Source organism: Ursus americanus, chromosome 7 (assembly GCF_024610735.1).
Source record: "Ursus americanus isolate L20-20 chromosome 7, mUrsAme1.1.p, whole genome shotgun sequence".
Classification (NCBI taxonomy): domain Eukaryota; kingdom Metazoa; phylum Chordata; class Mammalia; order Carnivora; family Ursidae; genus Ursus; species Ursus americanus.
Genome location: NC_142133.1, coordinates 8,741,583 through 8,759,457, shown reverse-complemented (window position 1 = coordinate 8,759,457; position 17,875 = coordinate 8,741,583). Strand labels below are relative to the sequence as shown.

At 47.4% G+C, this 17,875-nt stretch overlaps 1 protein-coding gene across 1 annotated transcript in view; it reads right to left on the bottom strand.

Annotated features, from left to right (window-relative positions):
• Positions 1-17,875, bottom strand: part of RFX8 (regulatory factor X8) — an 82,615-nt gene that overhangs the window by 7,808 nt on the left and 56,932 nt on the right. The window contains exons 6-11 of the mRNA XM_087863288.1: positions 17,089-17,199; positions 16,424-16,501; positions 13,961-14,074; positions 12,835-12,985; positions 4,276-4,370; positions 1,235-1,349 (exon numbers count right to left, since the gene is read on the bottom strand). Coding sequence (XP_087719414.1) covers positions 1,235-1,349; positions 4,276-4,370; positions 12,835-12,985; positions 13,961-14,074; positions 16,424-16,501; positions 17,089-17,199 — 664 coding nt within the window. The remainder of the gene's footprint in view (positions 1-1,234; positions 1,350-4,275; positions 4,371-12,834; positions 12,986-13,960; positions 14,075-16,423; positions 16,502-17,088; positions 17,200-17,875) is intronic.

Genomic DNA, 17,875 nt, shown 5'->3' with positions numbered 1-17,875 from the left:
GGCCCATTTAACCATATGAAGGGGAAGAACCAGTGTAAATACCTTTTGGATATCATACGGAGGTCCAAAGATGGTGTGTGGTGGGGTAGGGGGCCACAGCTTCAGGGCTGGTTTCTTATCATGGGCTCAGCACATGAGCTCCTCTCCATCACTTTGCTCTGGGAGAGCATTAGCATAAAGCAGAGTCATTTTGGACTTCATTAAAGGGGAGAGTCTCATTACCAGCAGGTGTCACCTACATGGCAGCCTACAGCAGCCACCTTCAGAAGAGTTCCAGAGTGTTGGCAAAACTGGTCTACGATAAAGCTTGTCTTCTCTTCCTCGTTTCATCTACCCGCCGTGAGGGCATCTGGCCGCTCTCTGGAGCAGGGATTCTTCACCCAGATGAGTGTGCAAGCTCACAGGGGTGGAGATTTTGTCTTTTCACTGCTGTTATGCCCACCGCCCAGGAAGGTGTCTGGGACTTTGCAGGGACACAATAAATATCCATGGAATGGATGATCCTTTCCGTGGGGCTCAGTGGTGAACTTCCCTTCCTACAGTTCTGTGCTGCCTCTTTGCCACAGATGGGACAGATGGGACTTTCCTGACAGAGAAACACCACCTACCGGACCAGATAGTTTGCAGTGGATGCTACTTCACTCTTCCACTATCTGCATACGATGGTGACTGTATCAGTTCTTATTCATGAAATTTAAACTTGGGTGCCCCAGAGAACCCATTTTGTCCCCATCTCAGTTGGCTCCCTGCATGCTTTTCTAAAAACACCCAAGTACACAATTCAAAAAACAAGGGGAAGCCTCTTATGCATCCAGCCATGATGGAATGGGAAAGGGAACCTTGGTTCAAGTGTTTGATGGGCTATCATGTTGCCGTTAAAAAACAATTATTATGGCTTTCTATGTCTATGTTATATTTTGCAAAAAATGTGAAAAGAGGGGCACCTGGGTGGCTCAGTCGGTTGATCATCTGCCTTTGGCTCAGGTCATGATCCCAGGGTCCTGGGATTGACCCCGGACTGGGCTCCCTGCTCAGCGGGGACCTGCCTCTCCCTTTCCCTCTGCCCCTCCTCCCTGCTGTGCTCTCTCGCCCTCTCACAAAAATAAATAAATAAAATCTTAAAAAAAAAAAAAAAACGGTGAAAAGAAGGTGACTGGATTCTATGTAGAACACAAAAAATACCCATGCTGTAATAACAGTTTTAAATACACAATGTTTTTAGTCTCTGACTTACCAAAACTATCTCTGTGGCAGAGGGTCATGGCTCTGCTCACGGCAGTGAGAAGGAAATTCCACCTCAGCTGGAAGCTGGCGGCCAATCTGATAAACTCTTCTTTGCTTCTGCTTGGCTATTCCATTTTTGTGAGAAAAAAAATGCTGAGGTTTATGACAAAACCAGGACGATCGTGCACACAGGTGCCACACACACAAGCTCCCAAGCAGCTGGGAGAGAAGAGGAAGAAGAGACGATAAGGCAGCAAGGGAGGCAGAGGCACCGTGGCCTATTTCCGGTCTCTTGGCATCTCCCGTGGAGATGATTCCAGGGCAGAACCCTTTGAAGTTGGTGCAGAGAAGGAAAGAGGTGGGAAACTGGCCTTCATTTTTTGTTTTGATCCCACACAATTTTTCAAAGGCGGTCATTTGTGAGGCACAGCAGAGGACGACCGCGGGCAGCCTTGCTGGGCCCACGTGGCAGCCGCCACGGAGAGAGCTGCCGGCGGCTGTGTGCTTGCCAAGTCCGAGCGCGTGCGAACGTGGCACACGACCCCATACTAATGAGAGTAACGGCGCTGACTTCGGAAAGTACAAAGCTGGCCACTGCGCCATGGGCATGACCTGAGGCCTGGAAGGTTCCACCCGGGCGTCCAGCGGAGCCCAGGCCCACGGACAGCTGAGTAGCACTAAACTGGGTACCAGTGAGATGCCCCCACATGCAGGCTGCCAGACTCCATCTAGACTGAGAGTCTCCTTGGGGCTCCTATGAATCTCGCAGGCACGTGTTGGAATGAATGCCCCTGCAGCCCTCCTAAGTCTCATGGTGTCTGTGGACCACACACAGGGCTCGACCACAAGTCTCTGAGGAGGAGCTGCTGGGACTGGCTAGAAAGGAGGGAGTACCCTTTTCCATCTCTGCTGCTCCTCCCTCTGCCCACTGTGAGCGCCCCGGGCTCGGGGAGGGGGTGAACCCCATCCAGGAGCAGCACCCTCCCCCTGTGGGCTCCTGGCCCCTGGGCTCGTGCTTCTGACCACCTAACACAGGGCACCCAGGAGGAGCCCCGCTCAACACACACAGGGATACTTCTGAAAAGCATCGAGAGAAGCTGCCTTGGGTGACCAGCACTCTGCACAAACGTTTAACCATAAACCCTGAACGCTGTGGTGCATTCCTCTGCTCGCCACCCACGAGGCACACAGGCTCCTGTGTTCAGAAACTGCTGCTGGGCCCGAGCCGCCCGAGAACCGGGAGAGAGAATGCGTGACACAGCGGAGTGTCTTCCTCTGCGAGCGCGCTGCCAGATGCTAGCCACTGAGGCCATTAGTCATCCCCGACATGCCTCAGGGCTTACATTTTCACAGTCTGAGGATTTTATTGACAATAGCCTGTTTTTTATCAGCCAAGCTGTTGTACAAAAACAAGCCCTTCAAAGGCACGGTTACAAAAATACCATTTTTCTAACATGCCTCATTTGTGAAGGCTGAAGATATGGGGGTGGAGTCTTGGGAAATACAGGGTGTTACATGGTCTAAGATAGGGTGAGCCTCTCGGGCTGCTTCGAGGCAGGATTGGTATTACTGGTCTCAGGAGGCTTATCTTGGTTAAAGTCAGAGGTGGAGTGAATACCCAAAACAGGGAACAGAGGCTTGAAAGCTTCTATGGGTGAAGCTGTCAAATGAACACATGTCCCCACAGCACTGCCACCCTAGACAGGCTTACCACTGTTACAGACAGGCTTTGCCAAAGCCCAACGAGGAGAAATAAAAGCCAGACGGAATCTGGAATGGTTATCATCCAGAAGCAAAGAATGGAAACCGACACCTGACAAGGGTTGGAACTGACTTTCAAGCTCCTTCCTGAAAACTTCTCTGGTTCATCTTTATGAGGTGTGCGACCCTACTGCCACCTACAGTCTTTGTGGCCTTAGGTAGTACCTGTGCCCTTTCTCTTTGATGGGGAGGACAGGCACACAGATAAGAACAGGTGGCGCAGGAAGGGGGAGAGAAAGAAATGTGACTGGAGGCTTAACAGAGAAAGTCCCAAGCCGAGCTCCCGGCCTGGGCTCTCCAAGTCTTTGCTCTCTGCTCCAGGGACGGCTGCTTCTTCTGTAAATAGGTCCTCCATTTTGCCATGTGCTCGTTCTGCTCTTGCCAGTCTCGTGTGGACATTGCTCGCTGTCCTAGTTTGCTCTAATCCCATTCACCTTCTACATCTTGTTTCAATCCCACCTCCCCCAGCAAGGCCTTTCCTAGCTGCCTCAGCCATCAGAGGACACTGCCTCAAGGCGGGGCACCCCTGGGCTGTCTTGTTTAGGTCTAGGTTTTACTGCATAGCCCCCAGCTCCTCACCCACAACCCACATGGGTGTCCATCGGAGGGCAGGGGTGCTCTCAGCTCTTACAGTGCAGCTGCCGAGGCAGAGAAGGAGGACAACCACCCCAAAGTAACGCCCTATTCAAGTAACACCCAAGTTTCAAGTCGACCAGTCGACCATCTGTATCCAAAACAATACATCTTTGCTTTTGTAAAATCGAGCCTGACACTTGGATGGTTCTGCAAAATACCCAGACCAGCACTGTTCTCCCTAAATAGTCAAAATCCCTCTTCCTCCTAGACATTCTTGCGTGGTCACACATACACTCATCCATGCTCACCTGCACGCACGTGCTCACCCATCCTCACACACACTCACCTGCACACCCATGTTCACCCCACACTGTGCTCACTTGCACACACACTCAGCCATGCTCGCCCACACGCATGCTCGACCACCTGATCACCCGCACTCAACTGCACATACACGCTCACTTGCACACACACCTGAGCCCACACACGCTCACCCACAAACACACACCTGTATGTGCCAGCCTCTGATTCCTGCCTTGCTACAGGATGGAGTGAGACACCGCTTCCCTATCTTTAACACCCGCACCAGCCTTGACACATTTCTGGCCAGAGAAAACTGTTTCATTTCATCAGGTCATGGGCACAGGTGCTAAAACATAGCTAGAATGATCAACAGCCCCTTCTTCCCTTTAAAAAAAAATCACGGTTTTGTACCTGGAAGACAAATGTTTGGAGATTTGAAGACAGACAATTCAGGAATATGCTGAGATCTGTAGATGTTCCCAGCAAAGAAATCAAACTGCTTAAACCTGCCAACAAAAGAAATAAAAAGATGACGAGCAAAGTAGCAGGATTTTACTCTAGGTATTTGCACACTAGGTGACCTAGGGGACAACACTGGATTGTTAGTTCAAAGGAATTCCCTGGGGTCTCATACTCCTTTTGAACACAAAGGATGAATTCTAAAGCTGGACTTGTCACCTCTGTAGTCAACTAGTTAAGGTCTTGCCTCTGAGGAACCGCCTCTGTCACTTGTTGAAATGGAAAAAAATATTTTGAAATAATAACTACACCTTGTAATTATACAGAACCCAGCTACAGATGAGCTCATTGCATGAAACAGACATGAGCTCACCTACCCTTGCCGTTTTCACAAAAGGGGTAGTTTATTAATGTCATTTAAACTGATGGTGGACATCAAAGCCGATGAGGGATGTGTCTTGCCTGAGGTTATAAACTCAGTTAGTACAGACCTGAAGGGTAGAGCCCAAGCATATGTGACGTCAGGACTTGGGTCCTCACCTGCACAGGCAGCACCGAGCAAAGAACAGCCTTGGGCTCTCCCACCTTTTGGAATGCAGCTATGTACCAAGCAGAGTTTTAGAAAACCGAGTAGGTTGCCATGGCCCTGACTGAGGCTTGACCAGGTCTCATCTGGAGGATCCTCCAGGGACACCTCAACATCTACCTGCTAGGCATCAGCAGTGGCAATCAGAATACTGTCTCCCTGCTGGCTCTTTGCCCTCTTGGAGGTTCTTCTATTCACAAGAATGCCAGTAGGAACACAGGAGTACTGGGCAGGCATCTGGGGGAGAGGCCTCATGCCCTCCTGGGGCTCCCTGGGCTCTGCCTGGGGGTAAAAGCGGGATCTGGGCAATCACCTGGAGTTTGGGGGAGAGCCAGTGGCCTGGGAGGGGGGTCTTTTGGGCTCCTACTAATGAGCACTGCTTGTCCATATCTCTGAAGTTTGCTAGGTTAGGCCCTTACCTTCTCATTACTGGTTTGGGAGGGAAGGAGCTGGGATTGAGAGAGCCAGTCAATTGGGGCAGGGGCGAGCCACCAGCAAGTATGGACCTATTTAAATATTTTAATAAGGGCTACCAAAGTCAGCCCTACTTCAAGGTCAAAGAGAGAGGCCAGGATAATTTGTGGCGCATTTACGCACCACTGAATCCCTGTATTCATCTAGCTACGAAGTGTGAGACTGCTACCATGTGCCAGCACTATGTTGGGTGGACCGAGATGAAAAAGCCACAGCTGACACCTGAAGAAACCCACTGGTTCTGGGGAGGCAGCTCTGTGCAAGGTGAGCGTATCAGGACAGGGCCAGGCTCATGGAAGATGAGGCTACTAGACCTTCCTGGGCCATCCTGGCGGAGTGCGTGGAACGCGCATGAATGGAGCACGGCCCCTCCTGACAACTCTCCTACAAAGGCCTAGAGATTCGCCTGTAGTCTGGGGGTGGAGGTCATATACCTCTGCAGCTCTCCTCCCGAAACAGCACCCAGGCTCTCCCCGCCGGGTGAGGACAGCTCCTTCTCTCACTACTTTCACTTTCCAGAAATGGAACAGTGCTGTCAGCCTGCTTGCCAAGCTCTTTGTATAAGGGACATTTTTTCCCTTGAAAAACAATTCAACTATCAGATGGCAAAGGGCAGGAATATCCACATATTTACTATCACTTGGTAAGAGCATCATGGCTAAACCTCGCCTGGTTAAAAGTAATTCTTGGTGATGCTAATAATAGCGACAGCAGAATCTGGCAAGGCAGGGAGCTAACTCAGTCCATTTCGGACAAAGCTAGAAAAGACACTGTTGAATCTGCATGTACAAGATCGATGCAGAAATGTTTTTTCCAAAGGAGACACTCCAGGTATTTCCAAAAAGAAGCAACAGCCACCCTCCTCCGTTCATTCATTCAACAGACGTGTATTAGCACTGGTGGCCTGGCGGACCCTTCCTCACCCCTGCAGGAAGAGATGTGTGAGCAGATAAATGATAATATCAGAGTAAAGTAGGTTCTACCTCTATTAAGAATTCATAAACTAGTGATGGTCACGCCAGCCCCAAATATATCCCAAACACTGCAATAACGCAAGGTGCAGAAGGAAGATTACATTTCAACTCCGTGTGTGTCTCCAGGTCACCGGCGCTACTCGGGTGACTAGGCAGGGCTTTCTTAGGGGTGTCCAAAGTGCCTCGATTGATGATGGCATGTAGCTCTGACTTCAAAACATTGACTCTCCTGTTATTTTTCAACACCATTCTCATAGTCTAAAAATAATGGAGACGCATAATACTTCATTAAATCTTGTCCTTTTACTTTTGCCTAATCCCCTCTCCAAACAACTAAGATTTTTTTTTTTTTTTTTGAGGAGAAAGAGAAGTGGATTTGGGTATGATCCACTAAAACTGAATCATAAATGACAACTGAAACTGAAATGTTCAAATTGCACACATCCTCAGACAGCCTTTCTGAAAATCACCATTCGGAGTGCTTCTGCTCGGAGGCAGATGTGGTCAGGGCTCTCGGGGCTCTGGGGCTCTTCCTCTCCAGGACTCTTATTCTCTGCGCTGCACTCCACAAGCCTGAACTGCTCTAGAGAGGAGCACGGGGGCTCTGCCGGAAGCGCAGCAAGGAAAGCATGGCTCTGCAGATGCCAGGGCTGACCAGTTCCAGGCGGGCGCTGTGGGCACTCTGATGCTGTCCCTGTCCTTCCCTCGGGCCATGAATTCAGCCGCTGGGAGAGGATTTCCTCAGCCATCCAACGGGGACAATCCAGTCCCCTCTGTTCTGGGGTCCGTGGGCTGAGCTGTGCGTCCTCAACAACAGCCCTAGGAAGGGGCACTGGAGCCACCTCCTCCATCTGACAGGGGAGGAGCCCGAGGGCACCTGGGGTGCTGAGTCAACTTTCTCAAAGCCATCGTGTTCAGAAAGAGAAGATTCAGAGCAAGGTGGCTCTAGAACCCAAGCTTGCGGCATACGCTGGGTTGGGGTGAAGGTTTTCTGTGGGAACATCACCAGTTGATGCAATCAGGAAAGAGAAAGTGCTGGTGAACAGGATGGGCTGTGAGCACACAGACAGGAAACAACCCCGAGAAACGTGAAGTCGAGAGAGAGTTTTGTGCAGGAAGGACAGAGATGGTGAAGTGGAGGGCCCAGCAGCGCTCCTCCTGAGCTGGGACTGATCTGGAACGGAGCCCCTGTCTAAGCGGTGTCCTGATCTTGTGTCCACGGGATTTCGGAACAGATTCCTGCACGGCCTGCAGCCTGGTATTACAGAATCTTCCTTTCAGCCCTTCTCTGCCTTCCTCTAACACGGAAGCTAAATAAACAACCCATGAGGGAAAAAGTCAGAGCTGAGAAACCTGGCAGGCCGAACACATGGAGTCCATGGGGCCACGCACAGGGTGAAGGGCTCCGTCTGTCTGTTCGAGGCTTGATGCCCCTTCACCTCTGACACTGGCTGGCCCTGGTCGGCACTTGCATGGGGTCTTCCTCTGGAACTTCAGAACGTTGACCTACTTGTTCTGCTTTTTCTTCTGCAGGGAGAACCTTTCTGAGCAGAGGAGCAGTGGGGTGGGCTTCTAGCTGAGAGTTTTGGGAGCAGTATGCCTTCCCAGTTAGTGGCCAACAAGGTCCTCCTGTCTGCCCACTGCCCTCTAAGGGGATGGACACGGCCTCCCTACAAAGGGAGTTACCACCTGCTCTTAGGACATAGTTGCAGCTTTCAGGAAACTGCTTTGTTCCCTCCCGTCCTGTTGGCTGAAACCTACCTTTGCCATGTTGGAAAGATATGTCTTCCTTCTTAGTCTTTTGACAAATACAGTAACTTCTGTTAAGAACAATACACATGGCCATTATTAATGTAGCTTCGAGTTTTTTTTAATAAAGATTTTTATTTATTTATTTGACAGAGACAGAGAAAGCACAAGCAGGGGCAGGGGCAGAGGGAGAAGGAGAAGCAGGCTTTCCACTGAGCAGGGAGCCCAACGTGGGCCTCGATCCCAGGACCCTGGGATCCATGACCTGAGCCGAAGGCAGATGCCTTTTTTTTTTTTTTATTAATAATGATTTTTTATTATATTATGTTAGTCACCATACAGTACATCCCCGGTTTTCGATGTAAGGCTCGATGATTCATTAGTTGTGTATAACACCCAGTGCACCATGCAATACGTGCCCTCCTTACTACCCATCACCGGTCTATCCCATTCCCTCTGTAGCCCTCAGTTTGTTTCTCATAGTCCATAGTCTCTCATGTTTCATTCCCCCTTCTGATTACCCCCCCTTTCTTTATCCCTTTCTTCCCCTACTGATCATTCTAGTTCTTATGTTCCATAAATGAGAGAAATCATATGATAGTTGTCTTTCTCTGCTTGACTTATTTCACTAAGCATTATCTCCTCCAGTGCCGTCCATGTTGTAGCAAATGATGAGAACTCATTCTTTCTGATTGCTGAGTAATATTCCATTGTATATATGGACCACAACTTCTTAATCCAGTCATCTGTTGCAGGGCATCTCGGCTCCTTCCACGATTTAGCTATTGTGGACATTGCTGCTATGAACATTGGGGTGCATATGGCCCTTCTCTTCACTACGTCTGTATCTTTGGGGTAAACACCCAGTAGTGCAATGGCTGGATCATAGGGTAGCTCAATTTTTAACTTTTTAAGGGACCTCCACACGGTTTTCCAGAGTGGCTGTACCAACTTGCATTCCCACCAACAATGTAGGAGGGATCCCCTTTCTCCACATCCTCTCCAACAATTGTTGTTTCTTGCCTTGTCTATTTTTGCCATTCTAACTGGCGTAAGGTGGTATCTCAGTGTGGTTTTGATTTGAATTTCCTTGATGGCTAATGATTTTGAACATTTTTTCATGTGTCTGTTAGCCATTTGTATGTCTTCATTGGAAAAGTGTCTGTTCATATCTTCTGCCCATTTTTTGATTTGTTTATTTGTTTCTCGTGTATTGAGTTTGAGAAGTTCTTTGTAGATCTTGGATACCAGTCCTTTATCTGTAGTGTCATTTGCAAATATATTCTCCCATTCCGTGGGCTGCCTCTTAGTTTTTCTGACTGTTTCCTTGGATGTGCAGAAACTTTTAATCTTGATGAAGTCCCATAAATTCATTTTATCTTTTGTTTCTCTTGCCTTTGGGGATGTGTCATGAAAAAGGTTGCTTTGGCCGATGTCGTAGAGGTTGCTGCCTATGTTCTCCTCTAGAATTTTGATGGACTCCTGTCTCACATCGAGGTCTTTCATCCATTTGGAGTTTATTTTTGTGTATGGTGTGAGATAGTGGTCAAGTTTCATTCTTTTGCATGTAGCTGTCCAATTTTCCCAGCACCATTTATTGAAGAGACTGTCTTTTTCCCACCGGATGTTTTTTCCTGCTTTATCAAATATTAGTTGCCCAAAGAGCTGAGGGTCCATTTCTGGGCTCTCTATTCTGTTCCATTGGTCTATGTGTCTGTTTTTGTGCCAGTACCATGCTGTCTTTGTGATCACAGCTTTGTAGTACAGCTCGAAATCCGGCATTGTGATGCCCCCAGCTTTGTTTTTCCTTTTCAACAGTTCCTTGGAGATTCGGGGTCTTTTCTGGTTCCATACAAATTTAAGGACTATTTGTTCCAGTTCTTTGAAAAACGTTCTCGGTATTTTGATCGGGATAGCATTGAAAGTGTAGATTGCTCTGGGTAGCATGGACATTTTAACTATGTTAATTCTTCCGATCCATGAGCATGGAATATCTTTCCATCTTTTTATGTCTTCCTCAATGTCTTTTAAGAGTGATTTATAGTTTCTAGAATAAAGGTCCTTTACGTCTCTGGTTAAGTTAATTCCAAGGTAACGTATGGTTTTTGGTGCTATTGTAAATGGGATGGATTCCCTGATTTCTCTTTCTTCGTTCTCGTTATTCGTGTACAGAAATGCAACTGATTTCTGAGCATTGATTTTGTATCCCGCCACGTTACTGAATTGCTCTATAACTTCTAATAGTTTGGGAGTGGCTTCTTTTGGGTTTTCCATATAGACCGAAGGCAGATGCTTAACAGACTGAGCCACCCAGGCATTCCTGTAGCTTCACGTTCTTATGTACACAGTGGGGAAGAGGACCCACAGCACAGACATGAGGCCTACTCATTTGCTAGGAAGGTACAGCTGCCTAAACTGCCCTCCACACAGGGAGGCCTCCACACATCCTGGGCTTCCCACCACCCACTGACCCTTTCCCTAATGGCTAGGAGATGCTGGCAGGGGCCACTTGACAAAAACCATTCCCCCTGCCTCTCCGTGCCAGAATGTGATGTACTCCCAGCATCTGACGTGCCTGCTAAAGGAGTTTAAGACTTTTGCTTGAGATCCCCCAGCTTTGTCATCTCTACAGTGCTCTCCTCAACAACTGACCCAAAGAGGGGCGCCCAGGGGGTTCAGTCAGTTGAGTGTCTGACACTTGATTTCAGCTCAGGTCATGATCTCAGGGTCCTGGGATCCCGCATTGGGCTCTGTGCTCAATGAGGAGACTGCTTCAGGATTCTCTCTCTCCTTCTATCCCTCCCCTCATGCTTGCTCTCGCTCTCAAATAAATAAATAAATCTTTAAAATAGAAAAGTGACCCATGAAAAGGAAAGAGTGAAAAGAGGAAACATCAAGGGAGTGTGCATGTATTCATCTGACAAATATTTATGAGGGACACTCGTGCACTGTTTGCTCCATAAATGTGTGCTGGGTGTTCGCCGGATTGTTGGACAAAGGAGGGCAGCCTTTACCCTCTAGGGGCTCACCCTCTGAGGATGGGTCACCAGATGGGCAGATGTCTTCTCCACAGCAGGGTAAGGGCCCCTGGCAGTGTGAGAGCCGCCTGGGGAAGAAGGAAGGAAGGGGTGTGTGGGGGGTGCCAAGGGGAGGGAGAGGCCTGTTTGGAAGAAGGTGTCAGGTGTGGCTTCATTTAGAATGTGCAAGTTAGGCGTTAGGGAGGGGTGAGGGCTTGGCAGGGGAGGGAGGTGGGGGTTGGGAATGGGGCTGGCAGTCTAGGCAGAGACAGGAGCAGGAATAAGGGCCTTTTGGAGATAACCTGTCTTGTGTTGCTGGGGAGCGCCAGTGTGGGGACTCCCCAGAGGTTGGGGACAAGGATGAGGCCAAAGGCCAAGCTGTAAATGACTCTGCATGGTGAGTGAAGGCCCGGGGATCAACCAGGCAGCAGGGACCGTGGAAGGTTTTAACGGGTCAGATCACTGTGTAGACCCATCACTAGGGGTAGGCGGAAGTGTGACCGAGGGCATGAGGCTGGAGGAAGGATGGTCAACTAGGAAGCTCTGAAGTAGACTCGGGGAGGGACGGAGGGAGACAGGCTTGAGGGCTGGAGCGGGGCTTTGTCTCCTCACTTCATGGACCCTCTGTCACAGCAAGTTCTAGACCTCACGTTCCCCACAGCACCCTCTTTCTGCTGATCCTTGGCTGGCAGTCTCACGGCACATGGTCTCTGCCCAGCCATGGGAACATTTCCAGGCAGGTCACATGGGGTCAAGATTCCCAGTGTGACTACTGAATACAGCAAGGGGTGCAGGGCTGGTGGGTTAAAATTACATTTGGTCCTGTTCTGAGGGCACTGTAAGAAGACAGCAAAAGGCATACAAAGAAAGCAAGACTCAGCCCTGAGCAAGCTGGCCCAGGAAGAGGAGGGCCCAGGTTGGGGGGGCATTGGAGGCAGCAACAGGCAGTGGTGGAAAACCTCACAGAGGCAGGAGGGGGAGGAAAGGTATTTCCAGGACCAAAAGCATGTCCCGCACATATGGGTGAGTGCTGGCTGTTTAAGCCGTTGTAGGCCTTGAGCAGACAAGCAGCCTGGGGAAAGTAGTATTCAAAGACCATCACCTGGCAGCAGGATGGAAGGGAACATGTTCTAGAAAGTCAATGGGGGAGACTGAGACCATAAAAGTGTGAATGCTGCAGTGGCCCAAGAGGTGTGAAATACTCAAGGACATGGGAGGAATTTCTAAGAAGGGAGTGATATTCTTGGAAGCCTTGCTGGGAGCCCACACAGAGCACAAAGAGGCAAAGAATACTGGAGCCAGAGCCCTGGTCAGTCCTGCCTACAAGGCCACCAAGCCCAGGGACTGCAGACTGCCCTCAGAAGCTGGTTTGAGAAGGCACACATTAGCCACCGGCTGGATGCACTGCCAGCTTCTCCCCTGCCTGGACCACGGTCAGCGGCACCTTTTCTGCACCTCTAACCCCGTGGGCCTGCTAGAAGTCCATGTTAGTATTTATAAGGGGCAATCGGTGAAAGGGTGTGAATGGATCAGCACAAGGACCCAACACTGCGCTAAAGAAAATGCCAGCAGGTCCGAACTGGTCAGGCCTGCGGACTGCAGTTTAGCACAGGAGGGAAGAGTTACCCGCAGCTGAGGTGTCCTGCCTCAGCGTGAAAGTTAGAGCCTTCATCTACTCTCACAGAATTTATTTTTTTTCATTGAAACCTACCTTTGACTTTGGAGATCTGTACAATGGCTGGAAAACATTCCAAAGCATTAAGTAGCCACAGCTTAAATTTCTTACTGAATAACCGGACAGACTTCAGGTACTGGATAGAAACATCTTCCAAAAAATCATGAAGGAGAACATCCTCAATTCCCTACAACAGAATTGACAAGATGTGGTGACAGCCGACCAGGGTATGCATCCCCTAGTTATAAGTGGCCCCGCTCGGCTGTGCCACAAATACAGAGGGAAAGCTACCACGCAGCCCTTGCCATTGCTCAATGTGCAGGGTGTGCAGCTGGAATGGGATTTTTTTCAAAGATCTTAAAATATTGATAATTGATTCAAAATTTTCAGGGGGCGCCTGGGTAGCGCAGTCGTTAGGCGTCTGCCTTCGGCTCAGGGCGTGATCCCGGCGTTCTGGGATCGAGCCCCACATCAGGCTCCTCCGCTGGAGGCCTGCTTCTTCCTCTCCTACTTCTCCTGCTTGTGTTCCCTCTCTCGCTGGCTGTCTCTGTCAAATAAATAAAATCTTTAAAAAAAAAAAAAGAATCTCCAAAATTTTCAGAAACACTATTTCAGCCAATAGTAGGTGGATCGAACCCAACTATATAAGGGCTGAACCCAGCCTCCAGTTTTCAACCTTTGCGTTAAACACTTCTAGGCACTAGATTGTTTCCTAAAAAATAATAAAGTAAGAGGTAAAGGTTCATGACCAGTTTAAGGAGAACCACAGAAATTATATGTAACTGATCCCCAAACAACAATAATCACTCCGGAAGTTGAGCATTTAAGAAAAGCAAGGAGGAAACCCCCACACTTATATTCCAAAGCAATTACTCCAATTACTCATTTTAAAGACTTCTTTTGTTGAAGTTACCAGAGAAAAAACTTTGACTCGGTGCAGGGCTAACTAATCACTGGAACCATCGGTCACCAGGGGTATTTAAAAAGAAAAGTTGAGTTTTAGGGAAAGATCAAAAGGCTCCATCAACACCGCGATTTACTCCTTAGAGGGCCCGAAGTCCCCGGAGCCTGCAGAACAGGAGGGCTGCAGTTCTAACCCCAGCATCTGGCATCAGTTTCTGAAAAGGACACACACCAGCAAGGCAAGCAAATGTCTTCCTACCTTGTACAGCTGCACGTCGTAGCATTTAAAGAGCTGGCACACATCGGGCAATGTCATAAGCATGACTGTGTCTTGCCGCAGAGATTTCCAGAAGGAAGTGAGCAAGTCCTCCACCTGATGAGGGAACAGAACATACCTCCAAAAACTCATTTTGTGCCTGGTGAGACTGATCCCCCCGTTATATACTTAACCAGCCCCAAATGATAATGGGATGAATTTCAGTCTAGTTAATGTAAAGCTCGGCCTATCAGCTTTTCGCAGCTGTGTTTTGAAAGTGTTCTTTCTAGCATCAGTGAGCAACTGCCAGTTGGATGGGATGATGTGCAATGGTGTTTGCGGGAAGTTTTCTGGAAGGAAGGCTGTTTCTGACCACAAGGGGGCTCCTCTTGATTTGTAATAGGATGAGGATCTGGCCACAGGGCACAGACCACAGTTTGGAACGAATGTTCATTGACTGACTCCCTCAATTATTTGTTAGCTCAGAAGGACGTGTAACAATATGTAATCAAAGAGGCCTCCTTGATAAGTTAGAATTCACTTCACCCAAGGACTGTGTGAGCCAAAGGGCACCAGTATCATTCTACATGGGAGCCGTCCTTAAAGGCTTCTATAGACACCTTTTGTTGTGGAACAAAATAGCAGCTTCCCTACTTTTCTTTATGTTTGTCCACGTTGACTCTTCAGACTGTATTATTGAACCAGATGGCCAATCTGAGATGCCAACTAATAAAGTCTCTTGCCTTTTTGGGATTTTTGCAGGCTCAGATATTTTATGGCATTGAAATATGTGACACACGTCCTGCCAATGACTCCAGGCAAGGAGCTATTCCTATGTATAGGCTGCAAGGAAGTTATGGCCAACTCTCGGAGTACCCGATGACGAGCCCGTGATTTGAAATCCTGTATCAGGGCATTAATTCTAGAGAAGACATCACCAAAGAGACTCATAGATATTGAACAAAAAATGTAATAGTGGGATGAGAAGGATTATTTAATCCTTTTACTGTCAGTTTGGTAACTTCAGAGCATGGCTCTTGGGGGTTGGTGGGTCTGAATGAGGCAGCAACCATGGGCTCAACTCTGCTGACTCCCTCACCACCCTTGTCCAAAGTCATCCAATCCTGCTGCATCTGCTTCAGAAATATTTCTCCAATTTGTCCATCTCTCTCTCTGATGTCATTGTCACTGCTCCAGACTTGACCCTTCCCCTCACTTCTCACCTTGACCATGACAAAACCTCCCCATTGCCCTCTGCTTCAATATGGCAATCTTGCATCACTGCTCCCCCACCACTTTCTCAATCAATCAGAATTCTTCACAGGGCTCGAGGCCCTTTCTAGCACCAGACTACTTTCCCACATCCCCTCGGGTTCTCTCCTTAAGAGATATTAACATCTAGTCATAGTGAACTTTCTGCCATGTCATGCCTGAGAACATCTTGCTGCTCTTGCCTACACCATTGGTTCTACCTGGAACCCCTTCCCTACTGCACTTTTGAGTATATCTGAACCTCTGCTTTTCTACTGCAATCAACAGCATCATGGCTTCCCCTTGGGAGACTCTCTAGCCATCTTTGTTACTCTTCCTCCTGGGACCCGGAATGATCTAATCAAGCTGTGATTCTAGAACTTGCCATATTGTATCATATCTATTGGCTTATATTGCTCCTTTTAGTATCAGACTATAAGCTTCTTAAGCCTTATGAGAATACCTTCCTAGTTCCAGAAATGGTACTGGTCACAAGGTAAGAATTAAGTTAATGTTTGATGAGCAAATGAAGGGAAGGAGCGTATTACATATTCAATGTGGATGGATATTTACAAAAGTGCATCAGTAGGACAGGGGCCATCCTGAAGACATCTTTGTCTCTCCTTCACTATAATGCTTTACACTGAATAAGTGCTAAATGAACTCATGTTAAGTGAATATTATCACTCCAAGTTGAAGTACTTAGAACACTAGGCATCAGAAAAGCTTTCATTTAAATGTGTGCTTGTTTCCCTGGATTTTCTATTGCAAAAGATAAAATTCAGAACGGTTAAAAGATTTGGTTGTGCTTTCCACAGCCAATTCTAGAGTAAAACCCCATCGTTACAACACAGATGACCCTGCTTCAAAGTCTTGCTTCTTTTTCAGTTAGCATGTATCAATAAAATGGCAGTTTAGCATTACTGAAAATTCTAAGGTGAATAATATTACCAATACTTTATTCAAAATCAGCAGGAATTAGATCTTAAAAAATAGCATATTTGAAGCATAAGGTTACATTAACACCTTGGAAAACTTCCAAATGATTAAACTGAATAAAAATATCACCTCAGATATCACCTCAATATCTATAAATAGCTGACTTCCAAGTGCTACAGTGCAATGAATTACCACTCGACATCCCGAGGGGGTCTTGTCAAGTACAATGATTAATAATGAGTCATAAATACTTGTATTTTATAGATAAAACCCTACCTTCTCAAGTTCTTGGTTCCTCACGTTTTGTAAAATATCTTGGCAATAGTTGTAGTATTCATCGGCAAGAAAGGCCATCTAGGAAGGATACGGAAAATCATTTCAGTCTTAAGGTCACTTCGAGAATGGACTGATTCTCAAAGACCTCTCTGAACCCGTTGAGGCTGCTGCTTATGTTGCAGGCTGCTACAGCAGCAGCTGGGCTCTAACGGGGCTGTTTATTTATGTGTAGCACTGCATAAACATCGTTGGTCTAACATGGACATAGCTTCAGTTCTGATGTCCTAACTCCAGGGTCTGTACCACCCACTAAAGAGGCCACCAATCTCTGACATCTTTCTCCCTAAACCCTTATTTCCCCCTTCATATTCCCCAGTCCCAGTTTCTAGAAAATCTGCCTATCTGTTCTCTGCTCTCTCATAGGGAAGCCCTCATTCTAGATGACAAAGTTGTCCCAGGTAGAGCCTTTCTATAGGAAGTGAGGGGAAGACCTGAATTTCCTGACTGCTACCGAACCCAGGAGGGAATATTGGTGCTCACGGGTCTGGGAGAAGGCAAATATTACCCCATCTGGTTCAAATGATCACAGGCAAACTAAGAAGGCATTTATTCCTCTAGGCATCAAAGGCATGAAAGATTAGTTTCTCCCATGCGTGCAAGCCTACCATTTTGTAGGAATACTTCTTTGCCAGTTCTTGCTCCCAGAATGGACATCTCCTGAATTCAGACAAAGGGGATCCAATTGGGTCTGTCCTTATCGGTGAATGATTTTCACACTAGAAATCATATACACATGGATTATCTCTTGAAAATAAAATGCATTTTCTTGTATATAAATCATGTAATAATCACATTGCTACTACAGGCTAATGTTCCATGTAACCTTTTATCCACACCTCCGGACATATTGATCCTAGTAACTTTTCCCCCTTATTTCATTCCAAATGACATTAACCTTCCCCTATATTCTATAAACTCTGGTCATCAGGAAGCAGTTACAACTGAATGTATTACTCAAATGTGTCATTCTTGTGGTCGTGTATTACACATGCTGTATAGTAACATGTGATAAAAATATTATCTATGAATAATTTAATACCACAAATACATTTATACAATCCTTGTCTGTATAACTGTCCCTCCGAAATAAAACCATATCCTGTCTAGGTCATGATGCCTGTATTATAAAAACGGTTAGTTATATCAGAAATCTCAGGGCCTAACTACCAAGGAAAATGAAGAGCACAGACTTCAGAAGGACAAATTACAGAATGGTCAAACATTTCCATCAAGGAGGAAAAAGGTAACATGGCAGAAAGCTAATTCAACATTGCTTCCTGCTGTCCCCTTTGAGCAAGGGAAGGCAGGATCACTCCTGGTTGATTGCAGGACCTTGATTTTATTTTAAATGACTTCTTCAAGATTTTCCAGAACGACTTTTGAATAATTTCC